Consider the following 13,235-nt stretch of genomic DNA (forward strand, 5'->3'; position numbering starts at 1 on the left):
ACACATTTGATGTTTCCTCTGCCAAGAAAGTGGAAGTTAAAGTGTGTATATGTATTTTTTAAGCACATTCAACAATACCGCGATAATAATGGTAACCGTGATCATTTTGGACACGATAACTTTATGTAGTCCTTTTATTTATGGTTTCGGTTGTGCATATATATACAGAGCCCCTAAAGGGACATGGAGGGAAAAAAATGTTTTGCGAGATCTCGCAAAAGGTTTTTTTCCTATCTCAGTGAACCGGAAGTAAAACAGACACAGCGATGGTGAACCGGAAGTGAAACAGACAAAGTGATGGAGGAGCCTACCCATCATCCATGGGAGAATTTTATTGATTTCTATTTTAGTATTGGCCAAACATATAAAGACATCAAATCGTATTATGGTCCCACAACAGAGCACAGATGATGGGTATGTCTCCTGCTCCTCCATCGCTGTGTCTGTTTCACTTCCGGTTCACCATCGCTGTGTCTGTTTTACTCCGGTTCACTGACATAGGAAAAAAACCTAAAAGTATTGTGAGATCTCGCAAAACATTTTTTTCCCTCCATGTCCCTTTAGGGCAGTGGTTCTTAACCTTGTTGGAGGTACCGAACCCCACCAGTTTCATATGCGCATTCACCGAACCCTTCTTTAGTGAAAAATAAAATGTGTTTTTATTCTGTCAAATCCAAGAAAAATGTATGTTTTATTTACTGGTGCAGAAAATGAACCGTGCATGAACATCACCTTGTTCAAAGAACAAAACCAACACAGTGCATGAACTCACAACAAATGACACACCTGCAAATCAGTCTGACTTCTGCTGTTGCCTTTGAGAGACCAGTTTAGATATGCGTGGCTTCACCTTGGCAAGTGCCACACTCATGTCATTTTCACAGCAAAGTCTGTTCCTTTTCTTTGTTTTTATGTCCAGCTCCCTCGAAAAGGATTGCTCGCAAAGACTGGGGTTATCCATAATTCGCCGATAGGGAGAAGTTTTTATTTACACGATGAATCGGGTGTGGCTTGACCTCCGCGGCGGAGGCTCCGCCGAACCCCTGAGGCCGACTCACCGAACCCCTAGGGTTCGATCGAACCCAAGTTAAGAACCACTGCTTTAGGGACTCCGTATATATATGCACTGACATAGGAAAAAACCTTTTGCGAGATCTCGCAAAAAGTATTGGGAGATCTCGCAAAACATCCATGTACCTTTAGGGGCTCCGTATATATAGGGTCCCCTAAACCCTTCTTAACAAAGACAGAACCTATTTTGTTGCTTTTGGTTGTGATTTTTATTAAAGTGCAACATTTTGCTCACACAGTTTATAAATGTTTTTATTGTTTGTTTTAATTTAACTTGGATATTTAAAAGTTTACATTCAAATTACAAAGTCAAAATATACGAGAAATACACGTTTATTGCATTTGGAAGGGTATACTTGCATTATTTTTATGTATTATTTCATCAGTGGTTATTTAGTTAAAAAAAAAAAGGCATAATATTGTTTATCGGCAATTATTTGTAGGTCATCCAGTCAAATTTGTTATCAGCCCAGGCCTACTTGGAAAGCCAAAGTACATTCGATACCAGGTTGGTCTTTGCGTTTGGTATTTTTTACAGTAAACAGTGTAGTTGTGGTCGTGCTAGTAAATCACCTTTAAGAGCTTTCTCAAAGTGATGTGTACTGAAAGCACTTTTATGAGCCTCACTGTCACGTCCTTTGTAGTATTTCATACATTAGCGGCCTGTCGGTGGTTGACAGTCGCTCTGACCATGATCAAATTTAATTGCCTGCTTTTAGTTGTTTTGCTGCCCTTGAGTGCACTTGAACTTTTAGTTTTTTTAATACAGTAACCTTGCTTGAACACTTGCATGCAAATAAATGAATGAATGTATGTCTTCAATAAAACTCCAAAAAAACAAAACAAGAAAAAACCCAAACTTGGGGTTTGAATGGAGCGTTCGAATAGGAGAAGAGGAGTGGGGATGAAGTACGACACCCATAGATGAATAGGAAACCTCAGCCATACACCACTGGACCGCACCTGTTTGGATCAAATGTTCTGCCACATTCTCAATAGCTGTTTCGCACACCACAATTGTGCTTTGTCACACCTTTTTTTTGGCTTGCTGCTACTCCAAAATGTGCAGAAAAATAATTTAAATGTAGTATTCACTACTTGCAATCAATACCTCATACTAAGAATTGTCTTCCATATATATACATGTGAATATTCTCGATTAGAGATGTCCGATAATATCGGACTGCCGATATTATTGGCCGATAAATGCTTTAAAATGTAATATCGGAAATGATCGGTATCGGTTTCCAAATGATCGGTATCGGTTTCAAAAAGTAAAATTTATGACTTTTTAAAATGCCGCTGTGTACACGGACGTGGGGAGAAGTACAGAGCGCCAATAAACCTTAAAGGCACTGCCTTTGCGTGCCGGCCCAGTCATATAATATCTACGGCTTTTCACACACACAAGTGAATGCAATTCATACTTGGTCAACAGCTATACAGGTCACACTGAGGGTGGACGTATAAACAACTTTAACACTGTTACAAATATGCACCACACTGTGAACCCATACCAAACAAGAATGACAAACACATTTCGGGAGAACATGAGCACCGTAACACAACATAAACACAACAAAACAAATACCCAGAACCCCTTGCAGCACTAACTCTTCCGGGACGCTACAATATACACCCCCAGCCCCAACCTCCTCATGCTCACTCAGGTAGAGCAAAATTAGGCATAATAATGTGTTAATTCCGCGACTGTATATATCGGTATCGGTTGATATCGGAATCGGGAATTAAGAGTTGGACAATATTGGAATATCGGATATCGGCAAAAAAGCCATTATCGGACATCTCTATTCTCAATCATCCTCGTAGTCGTAGGACATGGAATTGATCACAACTGGACTGTTCAGGTTGTCTTAGATTAGAAGATATTTTGCTTCTCTTTCAACAGACTTCATGCACAAAGACTAGATAGGACAGCTCTAGTCTGAAGGGGTGGTCTTTCAACCTACACAGATTAGCTCCGACCCCACTAAATGATTCCATTAAATACAGAACAAGTGGAACATCTGCATCTCGTATCACAAGGACCACAAATAGAGGAGACTGTGAGGTGCCAGTGAGGAAAAACCTCTTTAGGTCAAAATGTTCTAACAGTCTACCTACCGCAGTAAGGGAATGCGCCAGCTTTGCTACATTTAAAAGTCAATTAAAGGCCTGCAATTTGCAATACAGTATATGTGCAGTGGAATACATAAACATTCCTACTTTTTATTTGATTTTTTTATTTAATTTATTTATTATTTTTGATGTAATTACCTGTTTTTTTTAACTCTATTTTAAATGACCTGGATGTCACTTACTCTGCACTGCAAAAAGTCAGTGTTCAAAAACAAGAAAAAAATATACAAAAATTAGGGGTATTTTATTTGAAGTAAGCAAAATTATCTGCCAATAGAACAAGAAAATTTGGCTTGTCAAGACTTTCCAAAACAAGTAAAATTAGCTTACTTCAATTAACCCAAAAATACCTTAAAATAAGTATATTCTCACTAATAACAAGTGCACTTTTCTTGGTAGAAAAAAAAGAGACCTTTTTGCTCAATATGTTGAAAAATATTCTTAAATGAAGTAAATGCTAGTGCCATTATCTTGACATAATGATATGCGCTCAGCATTACATTTCTTGAAACCAGCAAACTTATACTAAAAACTAATTTATTTTTCTTAATGGAAAGGCAACAAAGCAACCGCTTGTTACTCCTGGGGTCTCCTAGCCGCTCAGGCAAATCATATGGTGTAAAAATGCATTTTTCTATCAATAACATGACATCATCGCGCCAAGTGCGTGCTCTTTCAGTCAATTAGTGCGCATATATACAGCCCGGCCAAAAAATGTTTTTATTGTAATTTTAAAGAATTTATCTGAATGTGCATAAACTATTTCTGTTAAATTGTTTGAAATGTCACATGTTAAATGTTTAAATATTAACTCAGTTTACTGTACTGTGCCAACTGTACTACTATATGAGTACGTATTTTCTATTGTTTCATTGAAAGTAAAACAGCAAAGTCCATTTGGCTGTCATCTGTTTTAATTATGAGACACATTTGTGTCAAAATCATGATTTTTTTTTTTCATGCTTGAAGTAAGAAATGATTACTTTAAAAAAGTAGTTTTATACTTGTGAGTGTTGATGACACAGCTTTGCAACAGTTGATATTCTAGTTTCAAGCATGTTTTACTCAATATAGGTCATCAAATCTCAGCAACAAGCTGTAATATCTTACTGAGATCATTCAGGACCAAAACACTTAAAACAAGTAAAACACTCTAACATAAAATCTGCTTAGTGAGAAGAATTATCTTAGACAGAAAATAAGCAAATATCACCCTTATTTGAGGTATTTAATCTTACTTAGATTTCAGTTTTTGCAGTGTGTGGGTTTGATCCTGACTTTTCTCTGTATTGTGTGCATGTTATTGTCGTGTCATTGTATGTATACACCAACCTGGGTAAAACCCGACATATTTACATATATGTTCATTAATATGTGCTGTCCCTGTTTTAAATAAAGAATTGAAGTTGAATTGAGATTATGTGACTAGTTCTATAAGGCCAAACTCAAACGCGTCACTCCTACAGCATTCAAACTGGAAACGCCATTATGGCGGTCATGTGGACAACTGAGTGACCTTCCCGTGTCCCTTGGTCCATTGTCCTCACTCACAAACATCACCTGACGTGGCATAAATCTAATTTATTTTTCCTTCGCATTGCTTTTAAACAGAATTCTAAGAATGACAAAAATACGTTTTGTCACATTCCAGTTGCTTTATTTTGAGAATAGTAGCACATAACATGCTTGTTCCTGTTGTTGCATCAGAAAAAAAAGTGTGTGTTGAAGGAGAGATTTTATACACTTGTGGATGATAATGTTTCCATATCTGTGTGCACAGGAAGTGGATTTTTATATGTTGCCGCTAATGGAAGATATAAAAAAAAGATCAGGACCACATGAGAGTTTAATGGCAGCTCCTCTAAACTCCCACAAGACCAATCGAGACCATCCCTTTTAAGCCACGCCTACCTTTTCATCAACTAACCAGCGTATGACAGCCTGGCATTCGTCATGATGGCTGGTCTTCTATTTTGGTGTTTTTTCAGCAGCGTGTTGGGTAGGAGCAGAGGGCGGCGTGAGGTCATGTTTCCATGGCAACTGTCAACCTACAACCCCCCCGCACCCCTCCATCGTTCCTCAAACTGAACGCCCTCTTTCATCACCATAGCAGCGGAAGGGCCTGGTTACCAGGGGAGACTCGGGCAGCGCGGGAGGGAATGTAAGACCAGGAGAGGCCAAACTAGTTTTTGTGAAGACGCGGTAATCCAATATGGCCACCATTGTTATGGCGTGTCGGCGAAGCGGTCGCGTGATGACTAACCGCCACCAGGACCTGGCAGGACGCTGCGCTAGCACACGTAGCCAACATCGTACGTATTCGGTTTTAGTGGGTCATTGTGCCATAGGGTCGCACGCTGGCTGGCAAGGTTGGGGAGGGTGCGGGGGTTTGATTCCCACGCTGGGGGTGATGGGACGCATATTTGAAATGACACCTGTCAGTGCTAGACTGATGTCCTGAAAATTTGCCAACTCATTACTCAAACACCTCAACACCTGCGGCTAGGGGTGTAACGATACAAAAAAATTTTGGTTTGGTACGTCCCTCGGTTTAGAGGTCACGGTTCGGTTCATTTTCGGTACAGTAAGAAAACAACAAAATATAAATTTTTTGGTTATTTATTTACCAAATTTGTAAACAATGGCTTTATCCTTTTAACATTGGGAACACTATAATAATTCTGCCCACGTTAATTAACATTAAAGGCCTACTGAAATGATTTTTTTTTATTTAAACGGGAATAGCAGATCCATTCTATGTGTCATACTTGATCATTTCGCGATATTGCCATATTTTTGCTGAAAGGATTTAGTAGAGAAAATCGACGATAAAGTTTGCAACTTTTGCTCGCTGATAAAAAAAAAGCCTTGCCTGTAGCGGAAGTAGCGTGACGTCACAGGAGCTAGTATTCCTCACAATTCCCCGTTGTTTACAATGGAGCGAGAGAGATTCGGACCGAGAAAGTGATGATTACCCCATTAATTTGAGCGAGGATGAAAGATTCGTAGATGAGGAACGTTACAGTGAATGACTTGAGAGACAGTGATGGACGTATCTTTTTTCGCTCTGACCGTGACTTAGGTACAAGCTGGCTCATTGGATTCCACACTCTCTCCTTTTTCTATTGTGGATCACAGATTTGTATTTTAAACCACCTCGGATACTATATCCTCTTGAAAATGAGAGTCGAGAACGCGAAATGGACATTCAGTGCCTTTTATCTCCACGACAATACATCGGCGAAATGCTTTAGCTACGAGCTAACGTGATAGCATCTTGCTTTAACTGCATATAGAAACAAAAGAAATAAAGCCCTGACTGGAAGTATAGATAGAAAATCAACAATACTATTAAACCGTGGACATGTAAATACACGGTTAATGCTTTCCAGGCTGGTGAAGGTTAACAATGCTGTGCTAACGACGCCATTGAAGCTAACTTAGCAACCGGACTGCACAGAGCTATGCTAAAAACATTAGCTCTCCACCTACGCCAGCCAGCCCTCATTTGCTCATCAACACCCGTGCTCACCTGCGTTCCAGCGATCGGCAGAAGGACGAAGGACTTCACCCAATGCATTTGGCGGCCCGGAGACGTAGGAAGTCAAGGTGAAGTCGGCGGCTAGCGCGGCTAGTGCGGCTAGCGCGGCTAGCGCGGCTAGCGCTCCAACAAAGTCCTCCTGGTTGTGTTGCTGTAGTCCGCTGCTAATACACTGATCCCACCTACAACTGTCTTCTTTGCAGCCTTCATTGTTCATTAAAAAAATTGCAAAAGATGTCCAGAATACTGTGGAATTATGAAATGAAAACAGAGCTTTTTGTATAGGATTCTACGGGTACCATAACTTCCGTTACTCGGACTTCGTCACGCGCATACGTCATCATACCGCAATGTTTCAGCCGGATATTTCCCGGGAATTTTAAAATTGCACTTTAGAAGTTAACCCGGCCGTATTGGCATGTGTTGCAATGTTAAGATTTCATCATTGATATATAAACTATCAGACTGCGTGGTCGGTAGTAGTGGCTTTCAGTAGGCCTTTAAACTGCCTCAAGTTGTTGCTCAGATTAAATAAAATGACAAAACTTTTCTTCTACATATAAAATGTGCAACATTAAACAGTTTCAAGTCAACTCATCATGCTTAATTTATTACAGCATTTGGGAAGCCTGTAGTTGATTTTTATTATGTAAATGTTATATTTTTATCAACATGTGATAGCAGGGACCCTGCCATTCAAAACTAGGCTGCTCCATTACTAATGATTAATGTAACTATAGCTGAAAAAATAGTACAATAGCAATAGGAGAGACTATTCATCCCTGAACACCGTGGAGTTCATGTAGGCTTTATGATGCAGTTACATTATTTTATCAACTATCAGAGACAGAAACTCTTCATTTAACACAGGGGTGTCCAAACTTTTTCCACTGAGAGCCGCACACTGAAAAATCAAAGCAAGCGGGGGCCATTTTTATATTTTTTTTATTTTAAAAACCAATACAATATATGTATAAAAAATATAGCCTCCACTCAGGCTTGATCCCGGGGAGCCCAAAGGGGTTTGGTCCATGTGCTATTCAAGTTTTTAAATCTCTAGATCAACATTATGTCTATCTGTCAATATAACGTTTTTAAAGATTTAAGTTGTATGCTCTTTTTGTCAAAGAAAACCCTGTTTTTTTTATGGAAAAAACACAAAAATATGCAATATTTTCACCCAATAAAATTTTTAAGAGGAATATTTCAGATTATGTAATAATTGGAGCCTTAAAAAGGTCAATAACTCATAACACCATTGGTTTTAATTCATTATTATTTTTTGAGCAATGACACTTAAAAACAAATCACACAAAAATTATTGGGGAACCAAAAGGGTCCTACTCATTAAAGTGTTAAAAAATAAATTATACATTTTTTTACTGTTTAATTTTAACACAATAATCTCGAGATCAACTTCAGATCTATAAGACAATTATACGTTGTATTGTTGTTTATGTTTTTTGTTTGTTCGTTTTAGGCAATTCTTTAAAAAAAAAAAAAAAAAAAAAAAAAGCTCAATTTTTTTATATGGCAAACACAAAATATGCAACATTTTCCCCCCAAAAAAATCTTGAAGTGCAATATTTAATGTGACGTAATTGGAGCCTTGGATAGGTCAATAATTCATAATAACATTGATTTTGATTCACTATTATTTTTTAAAGAAAACAACAGCCTGCATGGCGGCTTTGTGTTATTAGAGTAAACATTGCAACATTTTCTTGTTACATTTCACCTGTTTGGTCTTTCATACCACTTTTTATGTTTTTAATTTTTTAATCGTATTTTAAAATGGGCCGTGGGGCCGTTAAAAAATGACCTGCGGGCCGCAAATGGCCCTCGGGCCGCACTTTGGACATCCCTGATTTAACATAATGTCCTTTTTTGCTGCTTCAACACAGCTCAATCAACACAGAAAAAGGTAAAGTGAAATAACAGACAGACAGGGCTTTGCTGTCCGTAACAAACACGCACACACACACACACACACACACACCTCAAAATGAGCTAACGTTACGCTAAAAGCGAATTAGCCTTCACCTCAAGCCAGGACTGCGAGCGAGCTGAAGCTGCCGTTTATGTTTGTAGAAGGTCAACGGGCTCATAGTGATGTTACTAGTAGTTGACTGGGAGGTGTGTATTATAATTTGGGGAGAGTCCGCAGCCTGATGCTTACCTGCTAAACGCTAAGCACTGACTACATGCGCTCTGAATACGCACTGCTGATTGGCTGTTACCGCTCTGAATACGCACCGCTGATTGGCTGTTACCGCTCTGAATACGCACCGCTGATTGGCTGTTACCGCTCTGAATACGCACCGCTGATTGGCTGTCCCGCTCTGAATACGCACTGCTGATTGGCTGTTACCGCTCTGAATACGCACCGCTGATTGGCTGTTACTGCTCTGAATACGCACTGCTGATTGGCTGTTACCGCTCTGTTTGTAACCAATCAGATGGTTGTGTGGGTGGGACAATGCTGGGTGCTGTGTAGAGTACTGACACAGGCAAGAGGCAGAAGGAAGCGGAGCAGCTTGTTAAGACTTTAGCTTAGGCGGCTACTTTATATGTTCGTGTGGAAACTCGTTCGGTACACCTCCGAACCGAACCCCCCGTACCGAAACGGTTCAATACAAATACACGTACCGTTACACCCCTACATGTGACAAATAAACACCCAAGGCAGATCAAACCTAAAACGGTTTTCACTAAGAATGCACCTTTATCCAGCTCCTCGCCAAAACGTGGTCAGTTTTCTGTTGATTTTCAGTAATGATCGACAGTAACGGAATTCAAACATGAAAATAGTGTTCATGGGCTTTTCTACGTTTTCCTTTCAGGTTGCGGCCACCTCATCTCTCCCTGCCTCGACTCTCCTACCCGTCCTCCTCTCCCGCCCCTCCTCCTCCTCATCGCTGTAGCCTATACCCGCCCCCCCTTCCCCCTACCCTCTACCTCCTTCTCCTTCGCCCCCCTTTCCAGCCTCCAAGATAGATTCCCTCAGGAGCAAGGTTGACCTGCTCAAGCTGCCCTTGGCCCTCTCCACCAAGTCCATCTCCGAGCACAAGAGCCAGCTGCGAGGCGTCGGCAAGCAGTGCGGTACGGGGGGAGGAGGAGGAGGCGGGGCCCGCAAAGCCCGCTCACCGCCAACCCGAGACATGGACAACGAGTCGCAGTACTCGGGATACTCGTACAAGTCGTCGCACTCGCGCAGCTCTCGCAAACACAGGTGGGTCGCTTTGCTACTTCTTAAGAATACAAATGGCCTCTCATGAGGAGGAGGGATGTCATCAAGTAACCCGCCATGTCTCGCAGGGAACGGAGGGACCGCCATCGTTCCAAAAGCAGAGACGGGAGCAGCCGTGGAGACAAATCGGTGACCATTCAGACGCCTGGAGAGCCGCTGCTCGATGCAGAGTCGACCCGCGGAGACGACAGGGTCAGTACCCCCATTGTCTACATCATTTAGGGGTCTTCCAGCTTTTTGTTTTACTTTGAATCAATATTATTAAACATGATCAAACTATTCCAATGTAGGTCAAGATTAGGGCTGGGCGTTATATCGATATATCGCAGGTTTTTCTCTGTGTGATATAGAAAATGACTATCGTGATATTCGAGTATACGTTCTCACGCAGTTGCTTTTAGCTGCGGGCATTACACTACAGGCTCTCCTCGCTCTTTCCTGTGTCTCCTTCTCACGGAGACTTAAAACAAGCGCACCTTCTTACATACGTCACATACTGTCGCGTGTGCAACGTCACACGCTCCCGCCGAGCAGACAGGTAGCGACATGGTAACGTTAGCTGTGATGCTAACGGTGCGGGTGGCAATACGAGAGAGAGAAGGTGCGAATCTGGTTACAAATGAAGGAAGAATTAATTCCCAAGAAAAACAGCACGGGGTCCATCGTCTGGCGGTGGTTTGGCTTCAAGCGGGAAGATGTTGAACAATTATGCGGCAAAAGCGTTGCTACAAAAAGTAGCACCACTAAAAAGTCACCCGCTAGAGAATGAAGAGTGCTTGAAACGCCGCGTGTCAACATCTCCGTTCGGTGCCGCACCAACAAAATGCAGAAGAAACTATTTCCAGATCAACACCGTATGAAACAAATAAGTCAACAACAGAAGGAGATAACGTCCGCAGGAACCTACCACACCTACGCGAAGGACATACACTATTTGATTTCCTATTATGCAGCTCATTTTTATTTGACACTTATTGAAATATCTTGTGTGACATCATGCACAAAAGTGCACTTTATTTGTTTTAAACTATTATAGTGGCGTTCTGTACAAAAAGTGCACTTTAATTTAGTGTTCTGATATGTCATCTTAGTGACATCATGCACAAAAGTGCACTCAAAGCTTGTTTTAAAATGTCTCTGACAATCTTGCACTTTCTGTTTTGAAATGACATGAATGTTTGTGCCACTGCTTAATAACTGTTTAATAAATACACTTTTGGTAAATTGATTGAAAAAAAGTGTTCTTGTCTCTTATAATTATTGTCAACGATAGGCAAAATTCCAAAAAAGTGCAGTTTCCCTTTAAAATTTTTAGTTAAATTAAAACAAATTTCTATACTGTGACGCGAGCCATTAAAAAAATAAATGCCGGCTGCACTTCGGACACCCTTGCTCTTTATGAACCTTCATCGTTTTTAGTGGCCGTTTTCACGACTGAGTAAGAAAGAATTAAGAGTCGAGCCAAAAACAAATAAAACACTGGTCAAATTCAATAGTTGGTTGCGGTAATATTGTGTTTAAAGGTTGTATAATGTAATAAAATAATACATATTCATTCATTTCATTTTTTTTTTCCCATTTATTTATTTATTTCAGGCAATGACATAAAAAAGTACAATGTTGACAACACATAATAATATAAATTAATATAGTGCAAAAGGTAATGTATAGTATGTAATGCATGATTAGTCTTAATAATTTAAATATCTTCAAATCATTATTTTTTTTTAATTGCAAAAAAAGTGAAATAATTTATTATTTTAACATAATTATATTTGATATGTATATAAGTGTATCTTCTATTTATTTTTATTGTACGGTTTCGCTATTACTTCCGCCCGAATGCAGCTGAGAGGGACAAGCGGTAGAAAATGAATGGATGGATGGATGTTTCGCTATTACAAAATAAACTTGTCTGTTAGTATAATAGCATCTGTTCTAATGGACTAAAAGTACAGTACAAAAGTGAAACTAATAGCATAAATAAGTGTTGGAATTTGACTTTCGAAAAGGTATTTCGATTCTAAATTGTCCCTTTTCCCTGTCTGACAGGATGACAACTGGGGTGAGACCACCACGGTGGTCACGGGGACGTCAGAGCACAGCATTTCCAATGAAGACCTAACCCGCGTCACCAAAGACTTAGAGGAGTCGACCCCTCTGGAATGCAAGCGCTTCGTGGGTCCGGCGCTAGGCGGCATCCTGAGCTTCTTCGCCCTGGTCACGCCGCTGGCCTTCCTCATTCTGCCACAGGTGCTGTGGCGTGACGCCTTGGAGCCGTGCGGCACGCCTTGTGAGGGCCTTTACGTGTCTCTGGCTTTCAAACTCCTTGTCCTGCTCATCTCCTCCTGGGCCCTTTTCCTGCGGCCGCCTCGTGCCACCCTGCCACGTTTTTTTGTCTTCCGCTGCCTGTTGATGGTGCTGGTATTTCTCTTCGTGGCGTCCTATTGGCTCTTCTACGGCGTGCGTGTGCTGGAGCCCCGCGAGCGTGACTACAGGGGCATCGTAGAATATGCAGCCTCGCTGGTGGACGCCCTGCTCTTCATCCAGTACCTGGCACTGGTGCTGCTGGAGGTCCGACACCTGCAGCCCGCTTTCTGCCTCAAGGTGGTGCGCAGCACAGACGGAGCCAGCCGCTTCTACAACGTGGGTCACCTCAGGTTAGTGCAGCCGTACCAGTGTGGAACATTCTTTTGTACCAACCACAAAATAACTTGGTGTCCTCTAGTATTCAGCGGGCGGCCGTCTGGGTATTGGACCATTACTACAACGATTTTCCCGTCTACAACCCAGCCCTTGTCAACCTCCCCAAGTCCATTCTGTCCAAGAAGATGACGGGCTTCAAAGTTTATTCTCTGGATGGTAAACATATCTTCAGCTTAACTCCTCAAACGGCAGACATGCTCATGCTTATGCTTTTTTGTGTGAAGAAAACCCCACCAATAACTCCACGGGCCAATCACGGGCTATGATCGCCGCCGCCGCCAGGAGGCGAGACAACTCCCACAACGAGTTTTACTACGAGGAGGCGGAAATGGACCGCAGGATCCGCAAACGCAAAGCCAGGTCAGACGCCCTAAGCCAGTGTTTTTCAAACTTTTGTGAGCCACGGCACATTTTTTGCGTTGAAAAAATCCGGAGGCACACCACCGGCAGACATCATTAAACAATTAAACTCAGTTGACAGTAAAAAGTCGTTGTCGCAATTGTTGGATACTGTAGCGGTTGATTTAA

General features: G+C 41.2%; 1 protein-coding gene across 1 annotated transcript in view; it reads left to right on the forward strand.

Moving 5' to 3' along the window:
- The window catches only part of vangl2 (VANGL planar cell polarity protein 2), a 48,083-nt gene that overhangs the window by 25,446 nt on the left and 9,402 nt on the right, over positions 1 to 13,235 (forward strand). Inside the window, exons 2-6 of the mRNA XM_062023596.1 lie at positions 9,595 to 9,983; positions 10,070 to 10,193; positions 12,054 to 12,661; positions 12,730 to 12,863; positions 12,932 to 13,067. Coding sequence (XP_061879580.1) covers positions 9,913 to 9,983; positions 10,070 to 10,193; positions 12,054 to 12,661; positions 12,730 to 12,863; positions 12,932 to 13,067 — 1,073 coding nt within the window. The 5' untranslated portion in view covers positions 9,595 to 9,912. The remainder of the gene's footprint in view (positions 1 to 9,594; positions 9,984 to 10,069; positions 10,194 to 12,053; positions 12,662 to 12,729; positions 12,864 to 12,931; positions 13,068 to 13,235) is intronic.

Source organism: Entelurus aequoreus, linkage group LG16 (assembly GCF_033978785.1).
Source record: "Entelurus aequoreus isolate RoL-2023_Sb linkage group LG16, RoL_Eaeq_v1.1, whole genome shotgun sequence".
Lineage (NCBI taxonomy): Eukaryota > Metazoa > Chordata > Actinopteri > Syngnathiformes > Syngnathidae > Entelurus > Entelurus aequoreus.